Source organism: Podarcis vaucheri, assembly GCF_965113315.1.
Source record: "Podarcis vaucheri genome assembly, chromosome: 10".
NCBI classification, from domain to species: domain Eukaryota; kingdom Metazoa; phylum Chordata; class Lepidosauria; order Squamata; family Lacertidae; genus Podarcis; species Podarcis vaucheri.
Genome location: NC_138748.1, coordinates 66,257,687 through 66,284,641, shown reverse-complemented (window position 1 = coordinate 66,284,641; position 26,955 = coordinate 66,257,687). Strand labels below are relative to the sequence as shown.

The window sequence follows — 26,955 nt, the reverse complement described above, 5'->3', positions numbered from 1 at the left end:
TGCGCTCTCCTCTTTCACCCTCGTTAAAAGGTTCTTTAATTTCTCCTCACTTTCTGCCATCAAGGTTGTGTTATCAGTATATCTGAGGCTGTTGATATTTCTTCTGGCAATCTTAATTCCGGTTTTGGATTCATCCAGCCCAGCCTTCTGCATATAAGTTAAATAACCAGGGAGACAATATACAGCCTTGTCGTGTATGCGTGTGTGTGTATATATATATATATGCTTTCGTAGATTTTCACGGGTACAGGAATGCAGGTTTTGGTGTCTTCGGGTGTCTTCCCGTGTAAGAGTCGGGGTGTCTGGGCGACGTTTCGACGAGGTCTCACTCGTCATCTTCAGGCTGGTGCTTTCGGCTTCTTGTTACTGGAACAGAGCAGAATCTGGTGTTTGAGTTCCTATAAATACTGTTGAGGGGTGTGGTGTATAGCCTCCAACGTTCTGGGCAGAGAGGAAGTTCCTAGATTAGTGTGCCTTTTCTTCTTTTGTTCCTTAATTACTTGAGGGATATCTTGAGTGATTTCATGAGTGAATGGTATTCAGAATATCACTCATGAAATCACTCAAGATATCCCTCAAGTAATTAAGGAACAAAAGAAGAAAAGGCACACTAATCTAGGAACTTCCTCTCTGCCCAGAACGTTGGAGGCTATACACCACACCCCTCAACAGTATTTATAGGAACTCAAACACCAAATTCTGCTCTGTTCCAGTAACAAGAAGCCGAAAGCACCAGCCTGAAGATGACGAGTGAGACCTCGTCGAAACGTCGCACAGACACCCCGACTCTTACACGGGAAGACACCCGAAGACACCAAAACCTGCATATATATATATATATATATATACACACACACACACACACACACACACACACACTCATAAACTTGGCATAAACTTTCGAAGGTCAGAGACAACACAGATGAGGGGGCAGGAAAGAGAGCATACATGCTCACGCGTGCAATCACACTGAAAAGACCGTCCACGTATAGCTAGATGAGCGCTATAAGAGGGGAAATGTAAACAGATCAAGAGGTCTATGAAATACTCGCGGGGTTTGTGTTTTGAGTCATGCGCCACCAGGGGTCAGCAGAGAGCTTTCCCACCCTACGCAGTTTGCGCAGCGCCTATAGGGCTGCAAATAGCTTTGCCTACTGCCACGCGCAGCCCGCTCGAAGGCCGTAGCGTTCCCATCTCCCCTGCGTACGCGGCTGGCGTAGACTTCCTCCCGCCCGCGGCGGCCGGAGTCCTTTGCCTGGCTCCTCCCACCCGGCCGCCGCGGCGTTTGCGCAGCCGCCGTTTCACCCTCTTAGCTCGCCGCTCTTAGCGGGCACTTCGAAGGAGGAGGAGTCTGATTGGTTCGCGCCGGCCGTGACGCGGGAGCTTTCCTTGGCCGAAGAGGAGGCGCCTTCTTCGGCGTCGGGTCCTACGCGAGGCCCCGGCTTTGAGGCCTGCACGGAAGGACTGGGAGGCCTTCGCCGCGCGGGAAAGAGGTAAAACGCCAGGCCAGGCTTGAGTGGCTTCGGAGTACGAAAAGGAATCCAGCCTGAGAGACGGCTGTCGCTGGGTTTGCTTTGAAGGGTGTGCGAGAAAGCGGTTAACCGGAGAACCGGGTTTGCTTGCCTGTTCCTCCTCGTGACAAATAATCGCATTTCGAAAAGAAAAAGGGGGAAAAGTTTAATTTTAAACATTAGGTTCCTCTCCTGGGCTTTTTTTGCGGGCAGTAGCGTGTGTTCCTGAGCATGTGCAGAGCGCCTCTCAGTCAGTAATTAGAAGCATCGGAAGCCGCCGTATTCTCAGTCATAGCTTTGGGTCCATCTAGCCTAGTATTGCCAGCATGGACTGGCAGCCGCTCTCTGGGGTTTCAGGCAGGGAATCTTTTATTTTCTTTTTATACATTTCACTAATTTTACATTCATTTTAACTTTTAAAAACTTGACTTCCTCCCCCCCCCCTCTTTCTGCGGCTCCTTAAATTTATTTTGAATATCTTCTGCATATCCTGATTAACTTAATTTGCTCATTTATTCGTCTACTTTAAATATATACTCATATATTCATATATTATTCATATAATTATATTCATATAATTATTCATGTAATATTCATCTATTATACTCATGTATTATATTATATATCATATATTATATTCATATATTATACTCATATAAATATATAGCTCATCTCAGCTATCTGCCAATCTCCCATTCCCACCACCCTTCTGAGTAATACCCCTCCCCACCTTCTCACTATATAGAAGGATCTGGCAACTTCTGTTTCAGTGTATCTGAAGAAGTGTGCATGCACACGAAAGCTCATACCAAGAACTAACTTAGTTGGTCTTTAAGGTGCTACTGGAAGGAATTTTTTTATTTTAAATATATACTCTTATAAAACTGCAGGCTATTACCGTGGTCCTGCCATTGTTCTTCACTGTTTACAATTCATCTGTAAATATTCAATAAACCGTTTCCATTCTTTTATAAAGTTTTGCCATTTCTGCATATTCCATAAGTTTTTGTATCCATTCTTCCTTTGTTGGGACTTCTACTTCTTTCCATTTGTGGGCGAGTAGCATTCTTGCCGCTGTAGTCGCAAAGGCAGGGGATCTTTTAACAGCCCTAATGGAGATGCTGGGGATTGAATTTGGGGCTTTCTGCATGCAAAACTGTTGCTGTACTAATGAGCTAGGAACAGTAGGAACATTAATAAATAGGAACATAGGAAGCTTCCTGATACTCAGAACTTTGGTTCCATTTAGCTTCATATTGCCTGCACTGACTGGCAGCAGCTCTCCATAGTCTCAGCCAGGGGATCTTCCCCAGCCCTGCTTGGAGATGCTGGGCCTTGAACTTGGGACCTTCTGCATGCAAAACTGGTGCTCTATACCACTGGCCCTTCCTGAGAACATAAAGGTAAAGGGACCCCTGACCATTAGGCCCAGTCGTGGCCGACTCTGGGGTTGCAGCACTCATCTCGCTTTATTGGCCGAGGGAGCCAGCGTACAGTTTCCGGGTCATGTGGCCAGCATGACTAAGCCGCTTCTGGCGAACCAGAGCAGCACATGGAAACGCTGTTTACCTTCCCGCCAGAGTGGTACCTATTTATCTACTTGCACTGCATGCTTTCAGACTGCTAGGTTGGCAGGAGCAGGGATCGAGCAACAGAAGCTCACCCCGTCGCAGGGATTCAAACTGCCAACCTTCCGATTGGCAAGTCCTAGGGTCTGTGGTTTAACCCACAGCACCACCCGTGTCCCTCCTATGAACACAGGAAGTTGCTTTTTACAGAATTGTACTATCAGTTTATCTACACCAGGGGTTGGCAAGGTTTACTGGCTATGGGCCGGATCACTCCCATGGAGATCGTCTGTGGGCCGGACTGCTGCAGTGTGATGCTGGAAATCGTGTCTGCGCATATCCACGGCATTGGAAATTGCTTCTGTGTATGCGCAGACACAATTTCCGGTATCCGCATGTGCACCAGGGCTGGGGCACCTGTGGTTTGGACTCCCAGCTGCCATGAGCTCCAGCCACTATAGGCAGTGGCCAGGAATCATGGGAGTTGTTGTTCAGCATCCTGAGGACTGTAGGTTCCCCTCTCCTGGTATGCCCCGCAGAGGACTTTAAGGTCCATGCATAATCACAGTTTAGAGGTCCCAGGCCCTAAGGAAGTCAGATTATCCTCCACCAGGGCCAGGACCTTCTCAGTGATGGCTCCGACCTGGTGGAATGCTCTGCCCCATGAGACCAGGGCCCTGCAGGATTTAACTTCCTTCCATAAGGCCTGTAAGACAGAGCTATTCCGCCTGGCTTTCAATTTAAACTTAGCCTGATCTTTTATTTCCCTTTCTTCCCTCCCCCTCCCCTTTTTATGAAGATTACCTGCTCTGGGATCCCACAGCTAATTTTCCCCTGGTCTCCTCACTGCTTGCCAGCTAGCCCTGGTGATCATCTAATGTTACATTAGTGATCATCTAATGTTGCCAGCTAGCCCTGGTGATCATCTAATGTTTATTGAATGGATTTCCCCCCTAAATTGATTTTTGAATTCTGAATTTATTGTTATTCACGTTTTATACTGTATTTTATGCTGCTTTTTGTTGCATTAATTAAGTGTTTTAAATTTGTTGTTAGCTGCCCTGAGCCCGGTTTTCTGAACCAGGAAGGGCGGGGTATACTGTAAATAAAAATTTATTATTATTATCTCTGGGCAACTCTTAGTGGTAGCAGCACTCCTGGATTTCATTCTCGGCCCTTCCTAGAGATTTCAGGGATTGAACCTGGAGCCTTCTCGGTGCAAAATTGACGCTGCACCACTGAGCAATGACCATTCCCAAATAGGAATGGATGAAAGTTAAGGAAAGGACATTCCAGCTGAACATCAGGAAGAACTTTTCTGACATTAAGAACTGTTTGATTGGGCACCAGGGCAAGACTTCAAGGGCACCACTGGCAACTCTTGACTAAAATGATAATATGATTTGTTCCTTCTCATCCTCTCTGATTCCTAGCTCTGAGCTCGAAAGAAAATGTCGCTTTATGATGATTTGGGAGTGGAGACCAGTGATACGAAAACAGAAGGCTGGTCCAAAAACTTCAAACTTCTGCAGTCTCAGTTGCAAGTGAAGAAGGCAGCTCTCACCCAGGCAAAGGTACAATGAAGACTCTATTAGAAATTCATTGTCCTAACCTTGACGAAAATTAAAAGCTACTTCAAAGTGCTTTTGAAGTGCGTAGCTTATTGAATAATGTAAAACTTAGCTAGCCACTGAATTGGAGCCCAGAAATGATAATTGAAAACAGGAATTCAAGCTCTTGGGTTTTTAGATGCTGACCCTAGAGTGTTCTGCCTTAAGTAAACTGGAAAGGTTCGATTGGGCTTCTCAGCATCTGCATCTGAAATTGATAGCTTGCATCATCATTCAGTCTCCAGGGGCTGTTGAATGAATCATGTGCATTATAATCCTAATACCTTGAGGGAGACCAAATTACTGTAATTTGCAATGTTACATCACCTTCATCTTGTTTCCTGTATTTGAAAATCAGGCTTGAATAGGACAAGGGCATCTCCCAGAATTCTGATTCTGCTAAAACCTGAGCACATGTTCGGAGCATTTTTCCATCCATCTATTATTCCCTTTTGGATAATAGAAGCAAATGAAAGGGGGGGGGGAGAGAGAGTTTCAGGGGGCAAAAATAACAGTCAATATCATTAGAAGGTCTGACTAGCAATATTTCCCCAGAATTCCAGTAGTTTTTCTTAATTACAGCTTTTATAATGGTTTTTGAGAGCAGTATTCTTTTTTTTTTAATTTTCCAATTTTGGGGGGTGTGACAAGCCTTCCCCAACCCCGCCCCGCAAACAAATTGCTTAATGATCTAGGGTGGAAAGGAACAGGGGACATTTTGTAGAACAGCAACATTTCTGGTGCTGAGTGAAGTGTCTGCTTGTGATGTTCTTACTTTAGAGTCAGCGAACAAAGCAAAGCACGGTCCTTGCTCCCGTGATTGACCTGAAGCGAGGCAGTGCATCTGATGAGCGACAAATTGTAGACACCCCTCCTCACGTGGCAGCTGGCCTGAAGGTAAGACTGGAGCTGCTCCGAGGCAAACTGGTCTTTTTTGGGCGGGGGCTCATATAGTGGAATCCTAAATGCAGAAAATTGCCAGCCAGGAAACTGTGAGACACTTTCATCATGATGGTTTCTAAAATTGATCCGTGCAATAAAGGTGTTAAGTGACAGGGATCTTTAAATGACCTTTTATGAGACTAGTTCTGTCACACTTTTGCAAACATGTTAATGTGATAATGCCTTAATGTTTTTAAATCTCAAGTCGCTCGAAGACCTTTTAGGTAACAAGTGACTAGTAAGTATAAATAATAAGTACAGTAATAATAATACTGATTATAATAATAACATCGTGTTATCTGAATACATTCAGTGGTTTTCAACCTTGGGTCCCCAGATGTTTTTGGCCTACAACTCCCATGATCCCTAGCTCACAGGACCAGTGGTCAGGGATGATGGGAGTTGTAGGCCAAAAACATCTGGGGACCCAAGGTTGAGAAAGGCTGTAGATGATTGATTTGTCCCAATTTGTGCTAAACACTCAACAAAAGTAACTAAGGGAGGATCAGCCAATAAACTTTCATTAACAGAGTTGGGGGGAAATGAATGTTAGCAGGAACAGTGGCTTGCAGAGAGCTGCAACAGGGTGTTCCAGTCAACAGTGTAAATTTTAAGCTAGGTCCCCAGATGCGTACAAAGGGGGCCTTTGACAAATTGCCTAACGGTGTGTGTTGCCTGATGAGGCTCCAAGGAAAGTGTTTCACAGCCTTTGTACCATCTCTGAGTAGCACTGTTTCTAAGTAGCTGCCATATTATTCTCCCAAAGGCATAATATTTGGGTACTCTTGCAGAGATCTCCTCTGCCGCTGGGGAGCGCAAGTGGGGAGGGTGCTGTTGTGCTCAGGTCCCAGTTGCAGAATTCCTATGGACGTTGGTTGTCCACTATGAAAACAGGATGTTGGGCTAGAGGGCCTTTGGCTTGTTCTGGCAGTGCTCTTCTGATGTTCTTGATGGAGATAGGTTGAGGTTCATAAGGGAGTGGATGCTCTTGAAGGAGTGTTTGCCTGGTCCTTTCACTGCTTACAGACAAGAGCAAGCACCATGAAATGAAACCAGAAGCAAACTGAAAAAGCAGCGCAGTTTGGGTGGGCAAAATACCGCATTTTTCGCTCTATAAGACGCACACGGCCATAAGACGCACCCAGTTTTAGAGGAGGAGAACAAGAAAAAAAATATTCTCTCCCTCTCTGCGCAGCGCCCCTTCAGCGAAGCGGCAGGAGAAACGGAGCCCCTGCCGTTTCTCCTCCTGCTTTGCTGAAGGGGCGCTGCGCAGAGAGGGAAAGCTGCGCAGCGCCTCTCCAGCAAAGCGAAGCCAGGAGAGCAAGAGGGATCGGTGCGCACCGACCCCTCTTGCTCTCCTGGCTTCAGGGATAGCCGCCTGAAGCCTCGGGAGCGCAGGGGAGGCTTCGTTTTGCTTTCGCTGAAGCCATGGAGCCTGCATTTGCTCCATAAGACGCACACACATTTCCCCTTCCTTTTTAGGAGGAGAAAAGTGCGTCTTATAGAGCGAAAAATACGGTAAATACAATACGGGCAATAGGACCCAAAGGGCAATGGGTGCTTTTATCAGACAGGATTACTGCTTTGGAAAGGGTTGAGCAGACAGTTTTCGTGCAGACTCTGTGCATCCAGGTCTAACCCCAACTACTCTGGGCGCCGTAAGTGGAATGCAGATCTTGGACTCATCCTGATTGCAGATCAGCAAAAGGGCAGCTGTTGACATTGGTTTTGGGGGAGTTTGTTTTTTTGTATGTTGGTTTCCGAGAGGAAATATTTGGGAAATACTTTGAAAGTGAAATCGGTGGCACTCGGGGAGGCCTCTTGCCTGTTGCAATTTCGTTGGCTAGCTTTCATCAGCGCTTCTCCCCCTTTCAACCCCAGGACCCCGTCCCCAGTGGCTTTTCTGCAGGAGATGTCTTGATTCCTTTGGCTGATGAGTATGACCCCATGTTTCCCAACGATTACGAGAAAGTAGTAAAACGCCAGCGGGAAGAACGGCAAAGGCAGCGTGAGCTGGAGAGGCAGAAAGAGATTGAAGAAAGAGAGAAGTAAGTCACCTGGGCCGTAAACCATCCACCTACATGCTTGTCTTAGCCATTTTGATGGTGCTAAAGTCTTTACGAGCTGAATAATTTTGTAAGACATCAGGTCAGCTGATAATATTTTTCATCTTGTAAATCCTTAATTAAATCTGTGATACAGTTAATTCACTTGTTTGGCCACTTTCACTACAGGATATCATAGGCTCTCAGGTCCTATTTGTATGAGGAAGTTGGATATCAGTGCATCCAAGTTTTCACCTTTCAGAATAATTTTCCTTGGCATTTGAGATCAATGTACAGTAAACCACTATTGATTTATTTCTGTGTGAACGGTATCTGGACTTGCCAAGGAGCTGCCTCAAATCATAAGCACTTGGACAGAAAGAAGTACCCCATCATTAATTTGTTGTTGTTGTTGTTTAGTCGTGTCCGACTCTTTGTGACCACATGGGCTGGAGCACGTCAGGCCCTCCTGTCTTCCACTGCCTCCCGCAGTTTGGTCAAACCATCATTAATTAGTGTGCTCCTTTAGGGCAAAAATCAGTCTTTGCCCAGACTTTGGATAGAAAGGAATTACTCTAATAATAAACTGCTAGTGATGGACTCTGTAGGAACTATGCCAACCCTTGCAGCAAAAGAAATACAGATAGTACCTCCAAAATGCGTCTGTAAACATTTGTATTTTGTAATTGTTGTAGGCAAAACACACCCTGCATTGCGAAGTGTGCTCTGTGGGTTCCCTGCACCTGAGGATTGTCATCTTAATTTCTGTTTTAATTTCAAGGAGGCGTAAAGACAGGCATGAGGCGAGTGGATTTTCAAGGCGGCCGGATCCAGATTCTGACGAAGATGAAGATTACGAAAGAGAGAGGCGGAAAAGAAGTAAGGAAATCTTAGTCGCGGAGTACGGCCTTGGTTGGACACTGTAATCTCAGTTAGATGTGATGGGTTCTTCCCCTTGCCTGGAGACCAGTGTCGGTGCCCATCAGGTTGTGGCATCTTCTGGGGTCCTCTTGGGGCTGCCAGCCTCCTTGTCATGTGTGATCACCTTTGAACCAGCTTACCCAGGGGCAGCAAGCCATTAGGGGGATGCCCCTAGATAAGTTCTCTGGTGGGCACAAATAACTCCCTGCAGCTCTTGAGAGCAGACTTTTTTTTGTTGGCAGCACTGTAGCAAACTGCTGCTGCCACCTGGTTAAGTCTGCTCATGAGTGAGTGCAAGAGAGGGTACGCAGAGGGGCCAAGCAAGGAGCTGGCTAGTGCTTAAGGACTTGCTGAGAACAGAAAGTTCAGGGTTTATCAAAAGCTGGAGCTGTTTTTCTGCATCAGTTGTGGCTGCTGATTTATCTCTATTTTGTATAGCAAGTAAAAATCCTTTGCAGTGTCCCAGTGCTTAAACAACAGGACGTTCCATAGATTTGGTGATGACTTTGAAGGTCGTGGCTTGGGGAAGTCTTCCATGTAGCCTCGTTTCTGAATCTGTAAAAAGGAAATGGCAGTGAGACTGGTTGCGGGGTTTAAAGCAATCCTGGATTTCTGAGCGTGCCATTTAAATTATCGCCGACATTGAAGAGGGAGCAATGGAGAAGTGGGAAATAGAGGACCACCTAGACATTTCCAACTATCGAAGTTTTCTTCAAATTTACTGCACAACTCTGGGTATAGGGCGGTATATAAATTCATTAAATAGTAATAATAATTTTAAGTTGCCAGCTTTAGCTGGGCTTCCTTCCTTTTGGGAACTGGAAATAAATAACTTTGTAATGGAGATCTTGCAGAACACAGTTCCCAATTGTAGAGGGCTTTATTGCTTGAAGAAATATGCTCTCTTGTGCTTCTCGGCATCGTGTCATCTCTCTGAGCTGCACTTTTAATTCCCTGGCTGACGTTGAGCCATGTTAATCTCACCAAACCTCTGGCTTTCTTCCTCCCATTATGCTCTCTTCTTTTGCTGTTGTGCAAGAACCCATTTCCACTGGGATCGGTATTGGCAGGTGCACAGGACAGGTGACTGGTCGCAGAGTATAAGGAGGCCTTTATTATGCCCCAATTAACCGAGCAAAATCACCCTAGTTGTTTCTTGCTGGGTGTCTTATTTCTGGCATGGAACAAGCTGTGCCAGACCTTGGGGTCTGAAGCCTCTAAAAGGGGGCTCTGTGTTTTTCTCACACACATTTTGAGGAAAGGGGCACCTGGTGGAGCCATATTTTCAGAGACCCTGGGCTTATAGCTTTTAGGAGCCAGGAGTGGCAGAAACCAGCGGCAAAGTGATAGAACAGCTGCACACCTCTCTGATACCCCAACCCTTTCATATCAGCGGCAACGTGTCATCAAAGTTTTCATTCTTTTGGTTGATTGTAGCCTGGGGCTTACCAAGGCAACTCAGTGTTGGGATGTAGTTCAGGACATGCTGAGCTTTGGGGATGCTTTCGGGCTCCAGGTGCCTCCCTAGGCATTGATGCTTTTACCAGTGTGGTGTAGTGGTTAAGAGCGGTAGTCACGTAATCTGGGGAACCGGGTTCGCGTCTCCGCTCCTCCACATGCAGCTGCTGGGTGACCTTGGGCCAGTCACACTTCTTTGAAGTCTCTCAGCCCCACTCACCTCACAGAGTGTTTGTTGTGGGGGAGGAAGGGAAAGGAGATTGTTAGCCGCTTTGAGACTCCTGAAGGGGAGTGAAAGGCGGGATATCAAATCCAAACTCTTCTTCTTCTTCTTCACTGAAGTTGAGTGCATTGAACTAATAATAATAATAATAATAATAATAATAATAATAATATTTTATTTATACCCCCCTCCCCAGCCAAGACCTGGCTTAGGGCAGCTAACACCAGGTATAAAAACAATTGATTAAAATAGAACTTAAAAACAAGATTAAAGTACAGTGGTACCTCGGGTTACATACGCTTCAGGTTACATACGCTTCAGGTTACAGACTCTGCTAACCCAGAAATAGTGCTTCAGGTTAAGAACTTTGCTTCAGGATGAGAACACAAATTGTGCTCTGGCGGCACCCCATTGCCCAAGGTGGCGCTTCAGGTTAAGAACAGTTTCAGGTTAAGTACGGACCTCCGGAACGAATTAAGTACTTAACCCGAGGTACCACTGTACAACATTAAAATGCAGCCTCATTTCAGTAGAAACTCAAATCAAAAACTTTTTTGAGATGAAAACATTAAATCTTCACCAAGGCCAACCACCCAGACTGGTCCCACATGGGCCAGAAAAAAGTCAGGGAAGTCCCCAAATAAGAGTTCCATCACAGAAGGAGAAAGGAAAGAGGAGGAGTGGATCAGGTTATGCATATGCAGTGTAATATCTCTTTATCCCATCAGCCCACACGCCTAGCCTGTTGAACTTCCAGAAAGACAGTTACGTTGAGTCCATTGCAGCAAAACCAAGGAAGAGTCTCTGATTCTCGTGACACATATTAAGTCTTGCAGTATCCTGCCTTCTTTTTCATGCAATTGTTTCCTTTCACAGGTATGGGAGGAGCTGCCATCGCACCACCTACTTCTTTGGTTGAGAGGGACAAAGAACGTAAGTTTAAATTATTATTATTTTTCTTTGAAGTTGCTAATGCCATGGCTTTCAAAAATGTCTTGCCTTCAGCGGATGCTTTCCAGGGACACCTGGCTGCTGTGGATGTCTGCCACAAAACCCCGGGCACTGCAGATGATATGAGGGCTGGATGCGCACTTGGTTTCTGCACCAGCCTCTTGGGTCTCTCCATCACCTTGTGCAAACTGAAATTTATTCTTCACAGGCTGCAAGCCTGTGTGTGAGTTGTAGCCTTTTCGGCTGTTTGGAAGGGGTGTTTACATGAATGAATTCTCCTTGCCAAAATGAAAATAATCCCCACGCACAGAATGCTAGCACATCAGGAAGAACGCTAGGCTAGAAAGACATTTTCTCCATGACACGTTAGGTTTTTGTGTGTGTAGCAATCTCTTTTTTGGAGTTGGAGGGAGATCATTCATTTTACCACAGCTTCCTTCCACCCCACCTCATAGCCCAAAAAGGTACAGCTGAGACAGTTTACCGTAGTTGCTGTCTGTAAGAACTAGGCTCTAGTGACTAGTCTGCTGTGGCAGCAGAAGAGTGACAGAGTTGGAGAGACCTGACAAGGAATAAGCACGGACCAATGGTACTAAATAGAATGGGAAACAGCCTTACTAGAAAAATTAACCAATAAACTGAAACTGACACGGGGACAAATAGAAGAAGTCGCCTTCACCCCGGTATGGCTCCCCTTTATCACATAGACAGCCCAACAAGACGGTGACAGAAATCCACCAACGGCATACAAATCAAATTGGCTAACCTGATCCAAAACATCCACCCACCCCACTCACACATGAAAACAAAGAGCACCACAGCCAACCAGAAATGAACAGCCACACTCTCTGCCAACCCCAACCTCTCTCGCCACCAAAGGAACACAAGTGAACAGCAGAGAACCCGCACAAGCAACACTGACACCAAACCCTACATATATTAAGTAAAATAGAAACATTGCCACCCGACCCCACCCCCACTCACCTTTCCCCCCCTCCACCTCAGGAAACGCATGCCAGCCATAATGGAAATGCATGTTTTTTTGTGGTTTGTCGGCTTAATGTTGAACGTCCCACTTCGCTTCCAGCTGTATCGTCGTCATTCCCGTATGAAGAAGAGCCCAGGCCTCGCGGTTCATCATCATCCAAAGCAGCCATTCCTCCCCCGATGTACGATGAGCCCGAGAGGCCTCGATCCCCGACAGGACCCAGCAACTCCTTCCTTGCTAACATGGGGTGAGCGAATGCAACCATTTCAGCACTTCCTACAAAATGCCAGGAGGGGGCAGTGGTGGCCAGTACTGGGGAGCAACACTGCAACTTCTGCATGCGCTATGGCATGTAAATTGACAAGCACCTTCTAATAACTCCAGTTTTGCTATTGAGGTCAAGCCTAATGTCCTAGAGGTGGAACTACAGTTCCCAGTAGCAGCTCCGGGTCTCCCCTTTTCTCTAGCGAAGCTCTCTCCTGATGGAGGGTGAGTGGCTGTGCAACGGCCACATAAAGCAGGGAGACAGTTTGGGGACTCTGCATGCGGGCCACTGTCTGCTGCTGATTTCAATTAATTTGGCATCTTGCAGCACCACGAGCCCCGGTGGCTGCTTACCTGTGTCTTGCAAGCGGCAGGGGCTGGCGGTGGTGGTGGCGGAGGGACGATGAGCAGCGTGCAAAAGGGCTCTGGAGAGGGGCTGCTTAAAATGGCGGCCGCTTGAGGGCTGCTGCTGCTGGCACCAACAAAGCCCAGCCCCCTTCCTCCTCTAGGCAGGGCGGGGAGAAGCCAGGAGGAAGGAGGGAGGAGGCGCTGCCGCTGTGTGAGGGAGAAGGAAAGAAATTGCGTGCTGGCGATCCACGTGGCAGTTCCAGGACTGTCCACAGGCTGGATCCAGAAGGCAGTTGGGCCTGATCTGGCCCACGGGCCTTAGTTTGCTGACCCATGGCCTAAGATAACTGAATTCAGCTCCTGACCTCAAAGAGGCGCAGGTTTCTTTAGAGACCTGACATTGACTTTAGCCGCCAGAGCTCCGTGCGGGCTGCAGTTCCATAAAACTACACAGGAATATCTCAGGTCAAGTGCAGTCTGCAACGAAATCTTGCACTGTGTCCCTCGCATGCATGTTGATTCTTCTCCTCTGCTACAAGACCTGGGGAACTGTCTGTTTCATCTCCAGAGGCACAGTGGCGCACAAGATCATGCAGAAATACGGCTTCCGAGAAGGCCAGGGTCTCGGGAAGCACGAGCAGGGCTTGAGCACGGCGCTGTCGGTGGAGAAAACCAGCAAGAGAGGTGGCAAAATCATTGTCGGCGATGCTGCTGATAAAGGTAATTTGGGGAGACTTCTCTGGAGTAGGGAATAACCCTGTTCACAGGTGGGCAGCGGTGCTGAGGCAGAAGGGTGGGGTGACCTCATGCCACACAGACCAAGTGCTGATCATCGGGGGAAACTTAATAATTAACTGCCCTGTTGGTTTCCGTTCCTTTAATCAGCCTTGCATTCCCCTTGGTGTCCACCTGTAACAGGCTTAACTGAGGCTTATCTGCTTAAGCCTTTTCTTAAAGATCAGGTTAGTTCCTTGCTCTTGAAGTCCTTCGGGACTTCAGAAGTGCTGCAGAGCCTTTCGTCTGACAAATGGAAAAGTTGTGTTACCATCAATCGCAGTGGTATGCTCTGCCTTGTCCTTTTCCCTCTGGGCCAGGAGGTCTCCAGTAGGAGTTACTGCTTCATACAGGCCCCATAGAGCCCTACAGTGGGGATGCTTTTGGGTTGTAGTACTTTGAGACATCTGAAGGCAGCCCTCTTTAGGGAAGTTTTTAATATTTGATGCTGTATTGTTTTAGCACTCGATTGGGAGCTGTCCAGAGCGGCTGGGGAAACTCAGCCAGATGGGCGGGGTATAAATAATAAGTTATTACTATTATTATTATTTGAGAGTGTGACGTTCTCGGTGCTTTTTTTCTAGGGAAAAAGTGCTGGTTCTCACCAACAAACGGGGGGGTAGGGCCAGCGCATGCAGGAACAGCATGGCCAGATATCAGGGCTGGGCAGTGAGGACAGGATAGCTGCTTGATGCTCTCTTGCCTGCCCACCTGCCTATTGGTGAAGAGGTCTCCCCTGCCTGGGCAAACACTAACCAGGCTTGGGGAAGGAGGCGCGATGCTCTGACGGGGTTCAAGACCCTCCCACCTCATCCCCCCCCCAAAAAAAGGTGGTGGTCCTGAATACCATTGCGTACAGCCAGAAAAAAAAGCACTGGGTGTTGTGCTTTTGTATACAGTGGTACCTTGGTTCTCAAACTTAATCCGTTCCGGGAGTCCGTTCAACCCCCGAAACCATTCGAAAACCAAGGTGCGGCTTTGGATCGGCTGCAGGAGCTTCCTGCACTCAAGCTGAAGCTGTGTTGGATGTTCGGCTTCTGAAAAACGTTCACAAACCGGAACACCTACTTCCGGGTTTGCGGCATTCGGGAGCCAATTTGCTCGGTAAATAAGCCATTCGAGAACCAAGGTATGACTGTATTCTGTTGGAAGCTGCCCAGAGTGGCTGGGGCAAGCTAGCCAGGTGGGCGAGGTAGAAAAAAACAAATTGTTGTCCACAGTGGGTGGGAGTAATTAAACCTGGCGACCATTCCCAAAGGTGGTTTTACTCGGATTGAAATTGATGGCGCTAGCTCAGACATGCTCACTAATTTCAGTGGGTCTGCTCTGAGTATAACAGCCTGAATAGCTGTTGGTTCTGTTCTTTATGATCTGAACACCCGCCCCAGATTCCTAGAATCAAAAGAACACCCTCAGGCATCCCTGGGTCAGGATTTACCTAGCATGTGATTGCTCACATTTAATGTTGTCCTGTTCCTGCTTTCTTCCTTTCTGCATTGCAGATGCCTCCAAGAAATCGGATTCGAATCCCTTAACAGAGATACTAAAGTGCCCTACCAAAGTGGTTCTCCTACGGGTGAGTCCCCCGCCCCCCCCCCAATCTTTTAATTCGTGTGGATTAAGCCTCTGGCTGGTCTTGCAATACAGTGGAACCTGGTGCAACTGTACTTCTCTGCGACCCATCCCCTCTGCAGGGAGGTGGGACCAATTCGGATGGTCCGCCCCCGCCACTTAATGGATCCAAATGGTTTCCAGAGAGTGGTAGGGGATGCTTTATCCCATGTTGATGGCCTTTCAGCTGATTCCCTGGTGGCCCGCTGGAATGTGGAGTTAACCAGGGCTATTGACTGTTTGGCTCCGAAGCGCCCTCTCCGATTGCATGGAGCCCGGACAGCCCCGTGGTTTTCCACGGATCTGAGGGCAATGAAACAATCGTTGAGACGGCTAGAGCGCCGGTGGCGGATAACTCATTCCGAATCTGACCGGACACAGGTTAGAGCTCAACGTCGAGCCTACCAAGTGGCGATAGCGACGGCGAAGAAGAATTTCTTCACCGCCTCTATTGCATCTGCAGAAAACAGCAGCAGGAGACTTTTTCAGGTGGTTCACAATTTAGTGGAACCACCTGCAACATCGGGGCCCAGTACGGGCCACATGTTCTCCTGCAATGATTTTGCAAAGTTTTTTGCAGATAAAATCGCTCAGATTCGGGAAGAAGTAGATTCCACCATGGGAGCAGGGCCGGGGCGGGAGAGTGCAAGAGTTCTGTCTGGTCAAGTTGAGTGGGATCAATTCCAATCTGTTACCTCCGAGGATGTGGACAGGCTGCTTGGACGAGTGAAACCAACCACCTGTCTCCTGGATCCTTGCCCATCCTGGCTAATAAAAGCAAGCCGGGAAGGGCTGGGCGATGGGCTTCATGGGGTGGTGAATGCTTCCCTCCGTGAGGGAGCCTTCCCAGACCCGCTGAAAGAGGCGGTTATTAAACCGCTTCTTAAAAAACCATCTTTAGATGCGGCCACGATGGCTAACTATCGCCCAGTCTCAAATCTTCCATTCCTGGGCAAGGTGATTGAGCGAGCGGTTGCCGAACAACTCCAGGCACGCCTGGAAGAAGCGGACCATTTGGATCCCTCTCAGTCGGGATTCAGGCCTCATCATGGGACTGAAACTGCCTTGGTCGCACTGGTTGATGATCTCCGGCGGGCTAGGGACAAAGGTGAGAGCTGTTTCCTAGTTCTGCTGGATCTCTCAGCGGCGTTCGATACTATCGACCATAGCATCCTTCTGGACCGTCTTGAGGGGCTGGGAGCTGGGGGCACTGTTATACAGTGGTTCCGCTCCTTCCTCCTGGGCCGTGTTCAGAAAGTGGTGGTGGGGGATGAGTGTTCAGACCCCTGGGCTCTCACTTGTGGGGTGCCTCAGGGTTCTGTCCTCTCCCCCATGCTTTTCAACATCTACATGCGGCCGCTGGGAGAGATCATCAGGAGGTTTGGGCTGGGTGTTCATCAGTATGCGGATGATACCCAGCTCTACCTCTCTTTTAAATCAGAACCAGTGAAGGCGGTGAAGGTCCTGTGTGAGTGTCTGGAGGTGGTTGGAGGATGGATGGCGGCAAACAGATTGAGGTTGAATCCTGACAAGACAGAAGTACTGTTTTTGGGGGACAGGAGGCGGGCAGGTGTGGAGGATTCCCTGGTCCTGAATGGGGTAACTGTGCCCCTGAAGGACCAGGTGCGCAGCCTGGGAGTCATTTTGGACTCACAGCTGTCCATGGAGGCACAGGTCAAATCTGTGTCCAGGGCAGCTGTTTACCAGCTCCATCTGGTACGTAGGCTGAGACCCTATCTGCCTGTGGACTGTCTCGCCAGAGTGGTGCATGCTCTGGTTATCTCCCGCTTGGACTACTGCAATGCACTCTACGTGGGGCTACCTTTGAAGGTGACTCGGAAACTACAACTAATCCAGAATGCGGCAGCTAGACTGGTGACTGGGAGCGGCCGCCAAGACCATATAACACCGGTCTTGAAAGACCTTCATTGGCTCCCAGTACGTTTCCGAGCACAATTCAAAGTGTTGGTGCTGACCTTTAAAGCCCTAAACGGCCTCGGTCCAGTATACCTGAAGGAGCGTCTCCACCCCCATCATTCTGCCCGGACGCTGAGATCCAGCGGCGAGGGCCTTCTGGCGGTTCCCTCATTGCGAGAAGCAAAGCTACAGGGAACCAGGCAGAGGGCCTTCTCGGTAGTGGCGCCCGCCCTGTGGAACACCCTTCCAGCAGATGTCAAGGCGATAAACAACTACCTGACATTCAGGAGACATCTTAAGGCAGCCCTGTTCAGGGAAGTTTTTAACGTGTGATATTTTATTGTATTTTTGGTTTTTATGGAAGCCGCCCAGAGTGGCTGGGGAGGCCCAGCCAGATGGGCGGGGTATAAATAATAAATTATTATTATTATTACTCATGACCACAATCCGTTCCGGAGGCCTGCCCTTATGGTGAAACGGGTCGCTGGGAGAGGCGCCGTTGTGTGCATGTGCGGGCAGAACGATTGCCTGCTTCTGCGCATGCATGAACGGCAATCAATGCTCCTGTGCATGCGCGAATGGCGGCAAACCCTCCGCTTACTTCCGGGTTTGCTATGGTCGCAACTTGGAACGTCCGCGAGTGGAGGTGTGGCGATCACACAGGGTCCCCGGACGTTTAACTGTCTATTGATCCCTGTGCTACCACTGTGCTCACTTCCCCGCTGCCACCAACCCGTTGTTGTTGTTGTTTAGTCGTTTAGTCGTGTCCGACTCTTCGTGACCCCATGGACCAGAGCACACCAGGCACTTCTGTCCTCCACTGCCTCCCGCAGTTTGATCAAACTCATGCTAGTAGCTTCAAGAACACCATCCAACCATCTCATTCTCTGTCGTCCCCTTCTCCTTGTGCCCTCCATCTTTCCCAACATCAGGGTCTTTTCCAGGGAGTCTTCTCTTCTCATGAGGTGGCCAAAGTATTGGAGCCTCAGCTTCACAATCTGTCCTTCCAGTGAGCACTCAGGGCTGATTTCCTTCAGAATGGATAGGTTTGATCTTCTTGCAGTCCATGGAACTCTCAAGAGTCTCCTCCAGCACCATAATTCAAAAGCATCAATTCTTCGGCGATCAGCCTTCTTTATGGTCCAGCTCTCACTTCCATACATCACTACTGGGAAAACCATGGCTTTTACTATACGGACCTTTGTTGGCAAGGTGATGTCTCTGCTTTTTAAGATGTTGTCTAGGTTTGCCATCGCCTTTCTCCCAAGGAGCAGGCGTCTTTTAATTTCGTGACTGCTGTCACCATCTGCACTGATCATGGAGCCCAAGAAAGTAAAATCTCTCACTGCCTCCATTTCTTCCCCTTCTATTTGCCAGGAGGTGATGGGCCCAGTGGCCATGATCTTCGTTTTTTTGATGTTGAGCTTCAGACCATATTTTGCGCTCTCCTCTTTCACCCTCATTAAAAGGTTCTTTAATTCCTCTTCACTTTCTGCTATCAAGGTTGTGTCATCTGCATATCTGAGGTTGTTTATATTTCTTCCGGCAATCTTAATTCCGGTTTGGGATTCATCCAGCCCAGCCTTTCGCATGATGAATTCTGCATATAAGTTAAATAAGCAGGGAGACAATATACAGCCTTGCCGTACTCCTTTCCCAATTTGGAACCAATCAGTTGTTCCATATCCAGTTCTAACTGTAGCTTCTTGTCCCACATAGAGATTTCGCAGGAGACAGATGAGGTGATCAGGCTCTCCCATTTCTTTAAGAACTTGCCATAGTTTGCTGTGGTCGACACAGTCAAAGGCTTTTGCATAGTCAATGAAGCAGAAGTAGATGTCTTTCTGGAACTCTCTGGCTTTCTCCATAATCCAGCGCATGTTTGCAATTTGGTCTCTGGTTCCTCTGCCTCTTCTAAATCCAGCTTGCACTTCTGGGAGTTCTCGGTCCACATACTGCTTGAGCCTTCCTTGTAGAATTTTAAGCATAACCTTGCTAGCATGTGAAATGAGTGAAATTGTGCGGTAGTTGGAGCATTCTTTGGCACTGCCTTTCTTTGGGATTGGGATGTAGACTGATCTTCTCCAATCCTCTGGCCACTGCTGAGTTTTCCAAACTTGCTGGCATATTGAGTGTAGCACCTTAACAGCATCATCTTTTAAAATTTTAAACAGTTCAGCTGGAATACCATCACTTCCACTGGCCTTGTTATTTGCAGTGCTTTCTAAGGCCCATTTGACTTCACTCTCCAGGATGTCTGGCTCAAGGTCAGCAACCACACTACCTGGGGTGTACGAGACATCCATATCTTTCTGGTATAATTCCTCTGTGTATTCTTGCCACCTCTTCTTGATGTCTTCTGCTTCAGTTAGATCTTTACCACTTTTGTCCTTTATTATGGTAATCTTTGTACGAAATGTTCCTTTCATATTTCCGATTTTCTTGAACAGATCTCTGGTTCTTCCCATTCTGTTGCTTTCCTCTATTTCTTTGCATTGCTCGTTTAAGAAGGCCTTCTTGTCTCTCCTTGCTGTTCTTTGGAAATCTGCATTCAATTTCCTGTATCTTTCACTATCTCCCTCGCATTTTGCTTGCCTTCTCTCCCCCACTATTTGTAAGGCCTCGTTGGACAGCCACTTTGCTTTCTTGCATTTCTTTTTCATTGGGATGGTTTTAGTTGCTGCCTCCTGTATAATGTTGCGAGCCTCCACCCATAGTTCTTCAGGCACTCTGTCCAGCAAATCTAAATCCTTAAACCTGTTCATCACTTCCACTGTGTATTCATAAGGGATTTGGTTTAGATTGTATCTTACCTGTCCAGTGGTTTTTCCTACTTTCTTCAGTTTAAGCTTGAATTTTGCTATAAGGAGCTGATGATCTGAGCCACAGTCAGCTCCAGGTCTTGTTTTTGCTGACTGTATAGAGCTTCTCCATCTTTGGCTGCAGAGAATATAATCAATCTGATTTCGATGTTGCCCATCTGGGGATGTCCATGTGTAGAGTCGTCTCTTGTGTTGTTGGAAAAGCGTGTTTGTGATGACCAGCTTGTTCTCTTGACAGAACTCTATTAGCCTTTGCCCTGCTTCGTTTTGATCTCCAAGGCCAAACTTGCCAGTTGTTCCTTTTATCTCTTGATTCCCTACTTTAGCATTCCAATCCCCTATAATGAGCAGAACATCCTTCTTTGGTGTCACTTCTATAAGGTCTTGTAAGTCTTCATAGAATTGGTCAATTTCAGTTTCTTCAGCACCAGTAGTTGGTGCATTAACTTGGATTACTGTGATGTTAAAAGGTCTGCCTTGGATTCGTATCGAGATCATTCTATCATTTTTGAGACTGCATCCCAGTACAGCTTTCGCCACTCTTTTGTTGACTATGAGGGCCACTCCATTTCTCTTACGGGTTTCTTGCCCACAGCAGTAGATATGATAGTCATCCGAACTGAATTCGCCCATTCCCGTCCATTTTAGCTCACTGATGCCGAGGATGTCAATATTTATTCTTGCCATCTCATTTTTGACCACATCCAACTTACCTAGGTTCATGGTTCTTACATTCCAGGTTCCTATGCAATATTTTTCTTTACAGCATTGGACTTTCCTTTCGCTTCCATGCATATCCACAACTGAGCGTCCTTTCGGCTTTGGCCCAGCCGCTTCATCAGCTCTGGATCTACTTGTACTTTTCCTCCGCTCTTCCCCAGTAGCATGTTGGACACCTTCCGACCCGAGGGGCTCATCTTCCAGTGTCATAACTTTTATATGCCTGTTGTCTTTGTCCATGGAGTTTTCTTGGCAGGGATACTGGAGTGGCTTGCCGGTTCCTACTCCAGGTGGATCACATTTGGTCAAAACTCTCCACTATGACCTGTTCATCTTGGGTGCCCTGCTCGGCGTAGTTCATAGCTTCTCTGAGTTCTTCAAGCCCCTTCGCCACGGCAAGGCAGTGATCCATGAAGGGGAAGAGTAACCAACCCGTTACTCTCGGGTAAAACACTGAGTCCAGACAGTTGTTAAAAGTGAACCAAAAAACCAAGTTTATTTTACAAACATTAACAAGTTTATGGTTTCTCCAATAATATTCCTGTCAGTATCTTAACTTCAGTTTCTTTACCGGCCTATACCTTCCTAATACCTTCTGGCTGATTATCTCAACTGTTTGACTGACTCCTCTTAACAATTTTTCTCCCTCTTTCACACCAGACTAGCCCAACCCACGGACTTATCTTATCTGTCTCTTCTAACTCCAGACTGTCTTCTCATCCACCCTAACTCTAACTCCTCAAAAAAACCTCTGTGCTTAAACCTTATACACAGTTAAATCTGCCCCCTGGGTTCCCATTGGTTAGTCATTTTACAATTAGTTAACCCTTTCCCTATGAACCCAGTATGATGTCACACACCTAGGAGAGGGCAAACGCCACAGGAGGCAGTTGTAATTAGAGGTTCTACTGTATGCAAGGAAGCCGTGGCTCATAGCTTGCAGGAGGATGTTGTTCTGTGGACTTCTTGCAGGATTGAGCATCCATCACCAGAAAGCGATCAGAAAACTGCTTGGCTGTATGTGAGAGGATATGGATGAACAGGGCTGCTCTTTAGTGGGCCCTCGGTGAAAATATTTAAAGGCCTTCTGCAGTCGTTGCCCAGCATTTGGAAAACAAAACACCCCCCCCTAGTGGGGGGAACCAGTTGTGCTTTCAGCCTAAAACAGTTTACACCAGCTTGGGGCTTTCCACATGTTTTGGATACCGACCCCCATAAGCCCCAGCCAGCAAACTGGTGGAAGTTGGAGGCTGAAACATCTGAGGCCAGCACTCAATGGTTGTGACATGGCATTTGTGCGGGGCACAGGGGCAGTTGCCCAGGGCACAAAATCGTTAAGGGTGCAAAATTTTGACACCCGGTGCTGCCTCATTACAGCTGCGTGCTTCCGTTGATTCTTCTTCCATTATATCTGCAGCTGAAATCTCCCGCAGACGCTGTTAGGCAGTTGAATGCGCATGCGCACTCTGACAGTCCCCCCGCTTCCGCTCAGCCCTGAGCTCAGGCAACCCCTGCTATGCCACTGGCCCCCTCTTCAATTGGAATTTTTCTTTTTTTGCAGAATATGGTTGGAGCTGGGGAGGTTGATGAAGACCTGGAAGGCGAAACCAAGGAGGAATGTGAAAAATACGGCAAAGTGGGGAAGTGTGTCATCTTTGAGGTATTAGCTGGCATCGTTTTCCATAGTTTCCTTGCCCCCCCCCTCCCCCAGCAACAAAAATGTTATAAGTAGTGCACAAAAACAAAAGAGATACCCGACGGGCTTACAACACATTAAAAACACAAAACGTTGGCAAGAAGGAAATCTGTGGAGATCCAAAGTTACCCCATCGTGAGCTGAAAATCTGCAGAGTAATTATATAGTTTACTTATATAAATGCCACAATTCTGTAATTTCATTGGACATTGATCAAAACACATATATTATATAGTTAAGAAAATACTGGCAAATTATATCGCAGTTACCAAGAGGTTGTTGGTTTTTTCTTTTTACTAGAATGCAAAATAAAAGGCATTCCAGTTCTGTTGGAAAAACTGTTATTTGTTTGCATTCTTGAACCCAAGAGTAATTAATAACAGGTAATTTTTGTGTATGGCCATAAAATCTGGAAACTGTTTTTCTCCCCCACGTGGTATGGGATGAAGCTATAGACCAGTCTAATTAAGATTCGCATGGCTTTTCCTTGTAGAATTTCAATGCACAACTTTTCTGAGTTCAGCGTATTTAATCAAGGAATGCGACATCCTTCTTTCTGAACAGTTAAAATTGTGCTTCACTTGTATAGATCTGGCTGCAATCGTCAACTGAAAATCTTGCCTTGACACAGCACACCATTTGACCCTGGAGTTTGAGCGCGGACTGATGTTTCTTGGTTCTTTGGCTGTCCTGTAAACTTTGCTAAGCTGGTCATTTCCCGAGCCACCTGAAGCCCTTCAGACTAGGGCAGCACGGACTGCTCTTTTCAGCATCTGACGTGCGTCATCCTGGCAGCCGCCAAACAATCCGATACTGGTTCATACAGTTGCTCCAGTTTTACGTATCTAATCCTAAGTGTGTCAAACGTCATCTGGCAGGAAACCTGAGTCGGTTGGAATTTTGAGCTGAAAGGAATCCTTGGGGATCACTTGCTCCGTGTCCCAGAATGCAGACAGAGTTTGTTGTGTCTAAATTGAGAGAGCCAGCGTGGTGTAGTGGTTAAGAGCGGTAGATCTGTAATCTGGGGAACCGGGTTCGCTTCCCCGCTCCTCCACATGCAGCTGCTGGGTGACCTTGGGCCAGTCACACTTCTCTGAAGTCTCTCAGCCCCACTCACCTCACAGAGTGTTTGTTGTGGGGAAGGAAGGGAAAAGGAGATTGTTAGCCACTTTGAGACTCCTTAAAGGGAGTGAAAGGCGGGGTATCAAATCCAAACTCCTCTTCTTCTAAATTAACGCCTGGCAATCTTTCATGCAGTCCCTCCATTAAAAAAAAGGAAAAATACAACAAAAACTCCCACCAAAGTCTATTTATTTATATCCTGTCCTGAATCTAAAGAGTTTGAGTCAGTCTGTGTTGTGTGTGTCCCCCCCAAAATCCTTACAACAACCCTATGAAGTAGGTTAGGGAGAGAGATTGTGGCTACTAAATAATTCCTAATCATGATTTTTTCCCCCTCCGAACATTTGTTGGATTTAAGTAGCTACCTTTCAACTGCGTTTATGGCCGCCCTTTGTCTTTTATCTAGCTGAAGCATGAGATTAATATTGATTTAAATATATTTATATACTACTTCAAAAGTAGTAATCTTTGGGAGAAATCGGAGGCTACAGTATTGCTAGGGCTATTTTATTTTCAACTCTCTTTTCAATTGTGTGTTTGTTTGTTTGTCTTACACAGATTCCAGGGGCACCTGATGATGAAGCTGTGAGAATATTCCTAGAGTTCGAAAGAGTGGAATCTGCAATTAAAGGTAACAGTCTAATAATGACCAGTCCAGTACTTAGCTCCTTATTTAATATTTACATCAATATCCCACCATTGCTTCAGGGGCCTTAAGGTGGCATAGGTGATTCCCTTTCCCATTCCCCATTTTATCCTCACAACCACCTTGTTAAGGTAGGCTAGGCTGGGAAACTGCAACTGCTCCAAGGTCACCTGGTGAGCCGAGCAGGGTTTGAATCGTGGTCTCCCAGATCACAGTCAAACTTCTGGCCCTGAAGTCTGCGGAACAATATTCAGTTCCATTTCTGGTTGTGGCAATATAGACTTAAGATGTGGCTCTTAATGCCCGGCGGGTAGAGATTATTCTTTGTCGCTCCTTTGCATGATGCAAAGTCGCGTCTCAGTATCTGTTAGCCTCAGTCAGCTTTGAAGCTCACACGGGATTAAACACCCAATATTAGTCCTCCCTCACTTACAAATGTTAAAAGCATCACAGGACCATAGTTTAGAGGTCCTGGGCTCTAAGGAAGTCAGACTATCCTCCACCAGGGCCAGGGCCTTTTCAGTGATGGCTCCGACCTGGTGGAATGCTCTGTCCCACGAGACCAGGGCCCTGCAGGATTTAACCTCCTTCCGTCGGGCCTGTAAGACAGAGCTATTCTGCCTGGCCTTTAATTTGAATTCAGCCTGATCTTTAATTTCCCTTCTCTTCCCTCCCCCTCCCCTTTTATGAAGATCACCCGCTCTGAGACCCCACAGCTAATTCTCCCATGGCCCAAGTACGACCAATTCAGCCAGCTAGCCCTGGGGATAATAATAATAATAATAATAATAATAATAATAATAATAATAATAATATAAATAAATAAATAAATAATTTATATCCTGCCCTCCCCAGCCAAAGCTGGGCTCAGGGCGGCTAACAACAATAAAACAGTACAATGCTTATTAGATGGATTTCCCCTAAATTGATTTCTGAACTTTGAATTTTATTGTTGTTCATGTTTTTATACTGTAATTTATTCTGCTTTTACAATTAAATATTTTAAATTTGTTGTTAGCCCCCCTGAGCCCGGTTTTTGAACCGGGAATGGTGGGGTATAAATAATAAAAATTATTATTATTATTGCCCAGCTTGAACTGAAATGGATGCCCTTGTTAGCGTAATCTAGTGAACTTGACTTGGTTATTCTCCCACTTTTTCGCCCAATTTCTAATAAGAAGGAATGTTTCTGAATTGCTCTCTCAGCATTTGATAGGCATTAAAAATATTATTATTATTATTATTCCAGCTGTTGTTGACCTGAACGGAAGGTACTTTGGCGGACGAGTAGTGAAGGCATGTTTCTACAACCTGGACAAATTCCGAGTCTTGGACCTTGCGGAGCAAGTCTGATTTTCCTGCCCCCGCCCCCCCCCCAAGGCCAAACACGGATGCATCACGCCAGGAATCTCAGGTTCCTCAACTCCATCCTGGGACTGCAGCAAGAGACAGCGTCGTTTAGAACAAACTGGAACTAAGTCCTTGAATGGATGTTTCTCGTTCGTTGTGTTGGACTGTTTATATTTTATTGTGGTAGAAAATTCCATAAAGATAATTGCCTGTTTTTCTTTAAGATCCAGCTGTTCTCTGTTTGCCTCCTCCAGAATCCTCCTGTAATTTGCAGTTGGGGCAGTGTTTTGTGCCCCCGTCTTTCTGCTGAGTGGTACTACATGAACGCGCCCTGGTGCCTGCAGGGGGGGGTCTGTCCTTCCCTTGCAAGCTCTGGTTCCCTTTCGCTTCCACTTAAGCGGCAGGCCACAGTTCACCTTAACCGGACAAACCTTGCATTACTGTTAAAGCCGAGAGCGAGAGAGAGAATTGAAGCACAGAAAGGGAAGCATGTCAGGTTCATTTCATATTAAACTGTGGTTTGGTGTTACGTCTGAACCAAGCGAGATTAATCAGGAAGTTGGAAACAGCGGAGTGGGTTCAGAACTGCTGCAGCGTAGAATAATAGAATTGTAGAGTTGGAAGGGACCCCAAGGGTCATCTAGTCTAACCCACTGCAATGCAGGAATCCCAGCTAAAGCATCCCTGACAGATGGCCATCCAACCTCTGCATTAAAATCTCCAAGGAAGGAGAACCCACAACCTCCCGTGGGAGTCCGTTCCCCTGTCGAACAGCTCTTACTGTCAGAAAGTTATTCCTGGTGTTCAATTGAAATCTCCTTTCTTGTAACTTGAAGCCACTGGTTTGAGTCCTACCCTCCAGAGCAGGAGAAAACAAGCTTCTTCCCTCTTCCATATTGAATTGAAATTGAAATACTTTATTGTCACTCGTACAACTTGTTTACAGTGAGATTACACAAGCACCCCCACACTCAGCTCTCTTAGTCTTAATTCCCCTCGTTTACTGACGCACACCCACCAAACCCGAAAGTCAGTTGCCCTGTTGTTATCTTTTCATTCAGCAGCCTAACAGCCCACGGATAAAAGCCGTTCTTTACCCTGTTGGTGCGACTAATCATGCTTCTATGTCTTCTGCCTGAGGGCAGGAGATCAGGAAAGTGCCGGCCAGGGTGTGAATCATCCCTAAGAATTTTCCTCACTCTCCTGAGGCAACGTTCTTCCATGATTTCATCCAGCAGATTCACGGGACAGCCCATAATATCTTGTGCTGTATTCACCACCCTCTGTAGGCACTTCCTATCAGTTGGTGTCAAACCAGCGTACCACACCGTGATGCAGTATGAAAGGACACTTTCTATTGTGGACCGGTAGAAGGAGATCATTAAATGTTGACTGACATCGTGCTTCCGCAATACTCTGAGGAGATGGAGTCTCTGTTGGGCTTTCTTAACCACCTGGGTTGTATGTA

General features: G+C 46.9%; 1 protein-coding gene across 1 annotated transcript; it reads left to right on the top strand.

Moving 5' to 3' along the window:
• Positions 1–1,309: 1,309 nt before the first annotated feature.
• RBM17 (RNA binding motif protein 17) lies at positions 1,310–25,710 on the top strand. The gene is made up of 12 exons (XM_082239171.1): positions 1,310–1,493; positions 4,513–4,653; positions 5,470–5,586; positions 7,513–7,679; positions 8,458–8,555; positions 11,155–11,211; positions 12,317–12,464; positions 13,398–13,549; positions 15,106–15,179; positions 22,235–22,333; positions 24,050–24,122; positions 25,387–25,710. The coding sequence occupies exons 2-12, from the start codon at positions 4,531–4,533 to the stop codon at positions 25,488–25,490; spliced, it is 1,212 nt and encodes a 403-aa protein (XP_082095297.1). The 5' UTR covers positions 1,310–1,493; positions 4,513–4,530; the 3' UTR covers positions 25,491–25,710.
• The last annotated feature ends 1,245 nt before the right edge of the window (positions 25,711–26,955 follow it).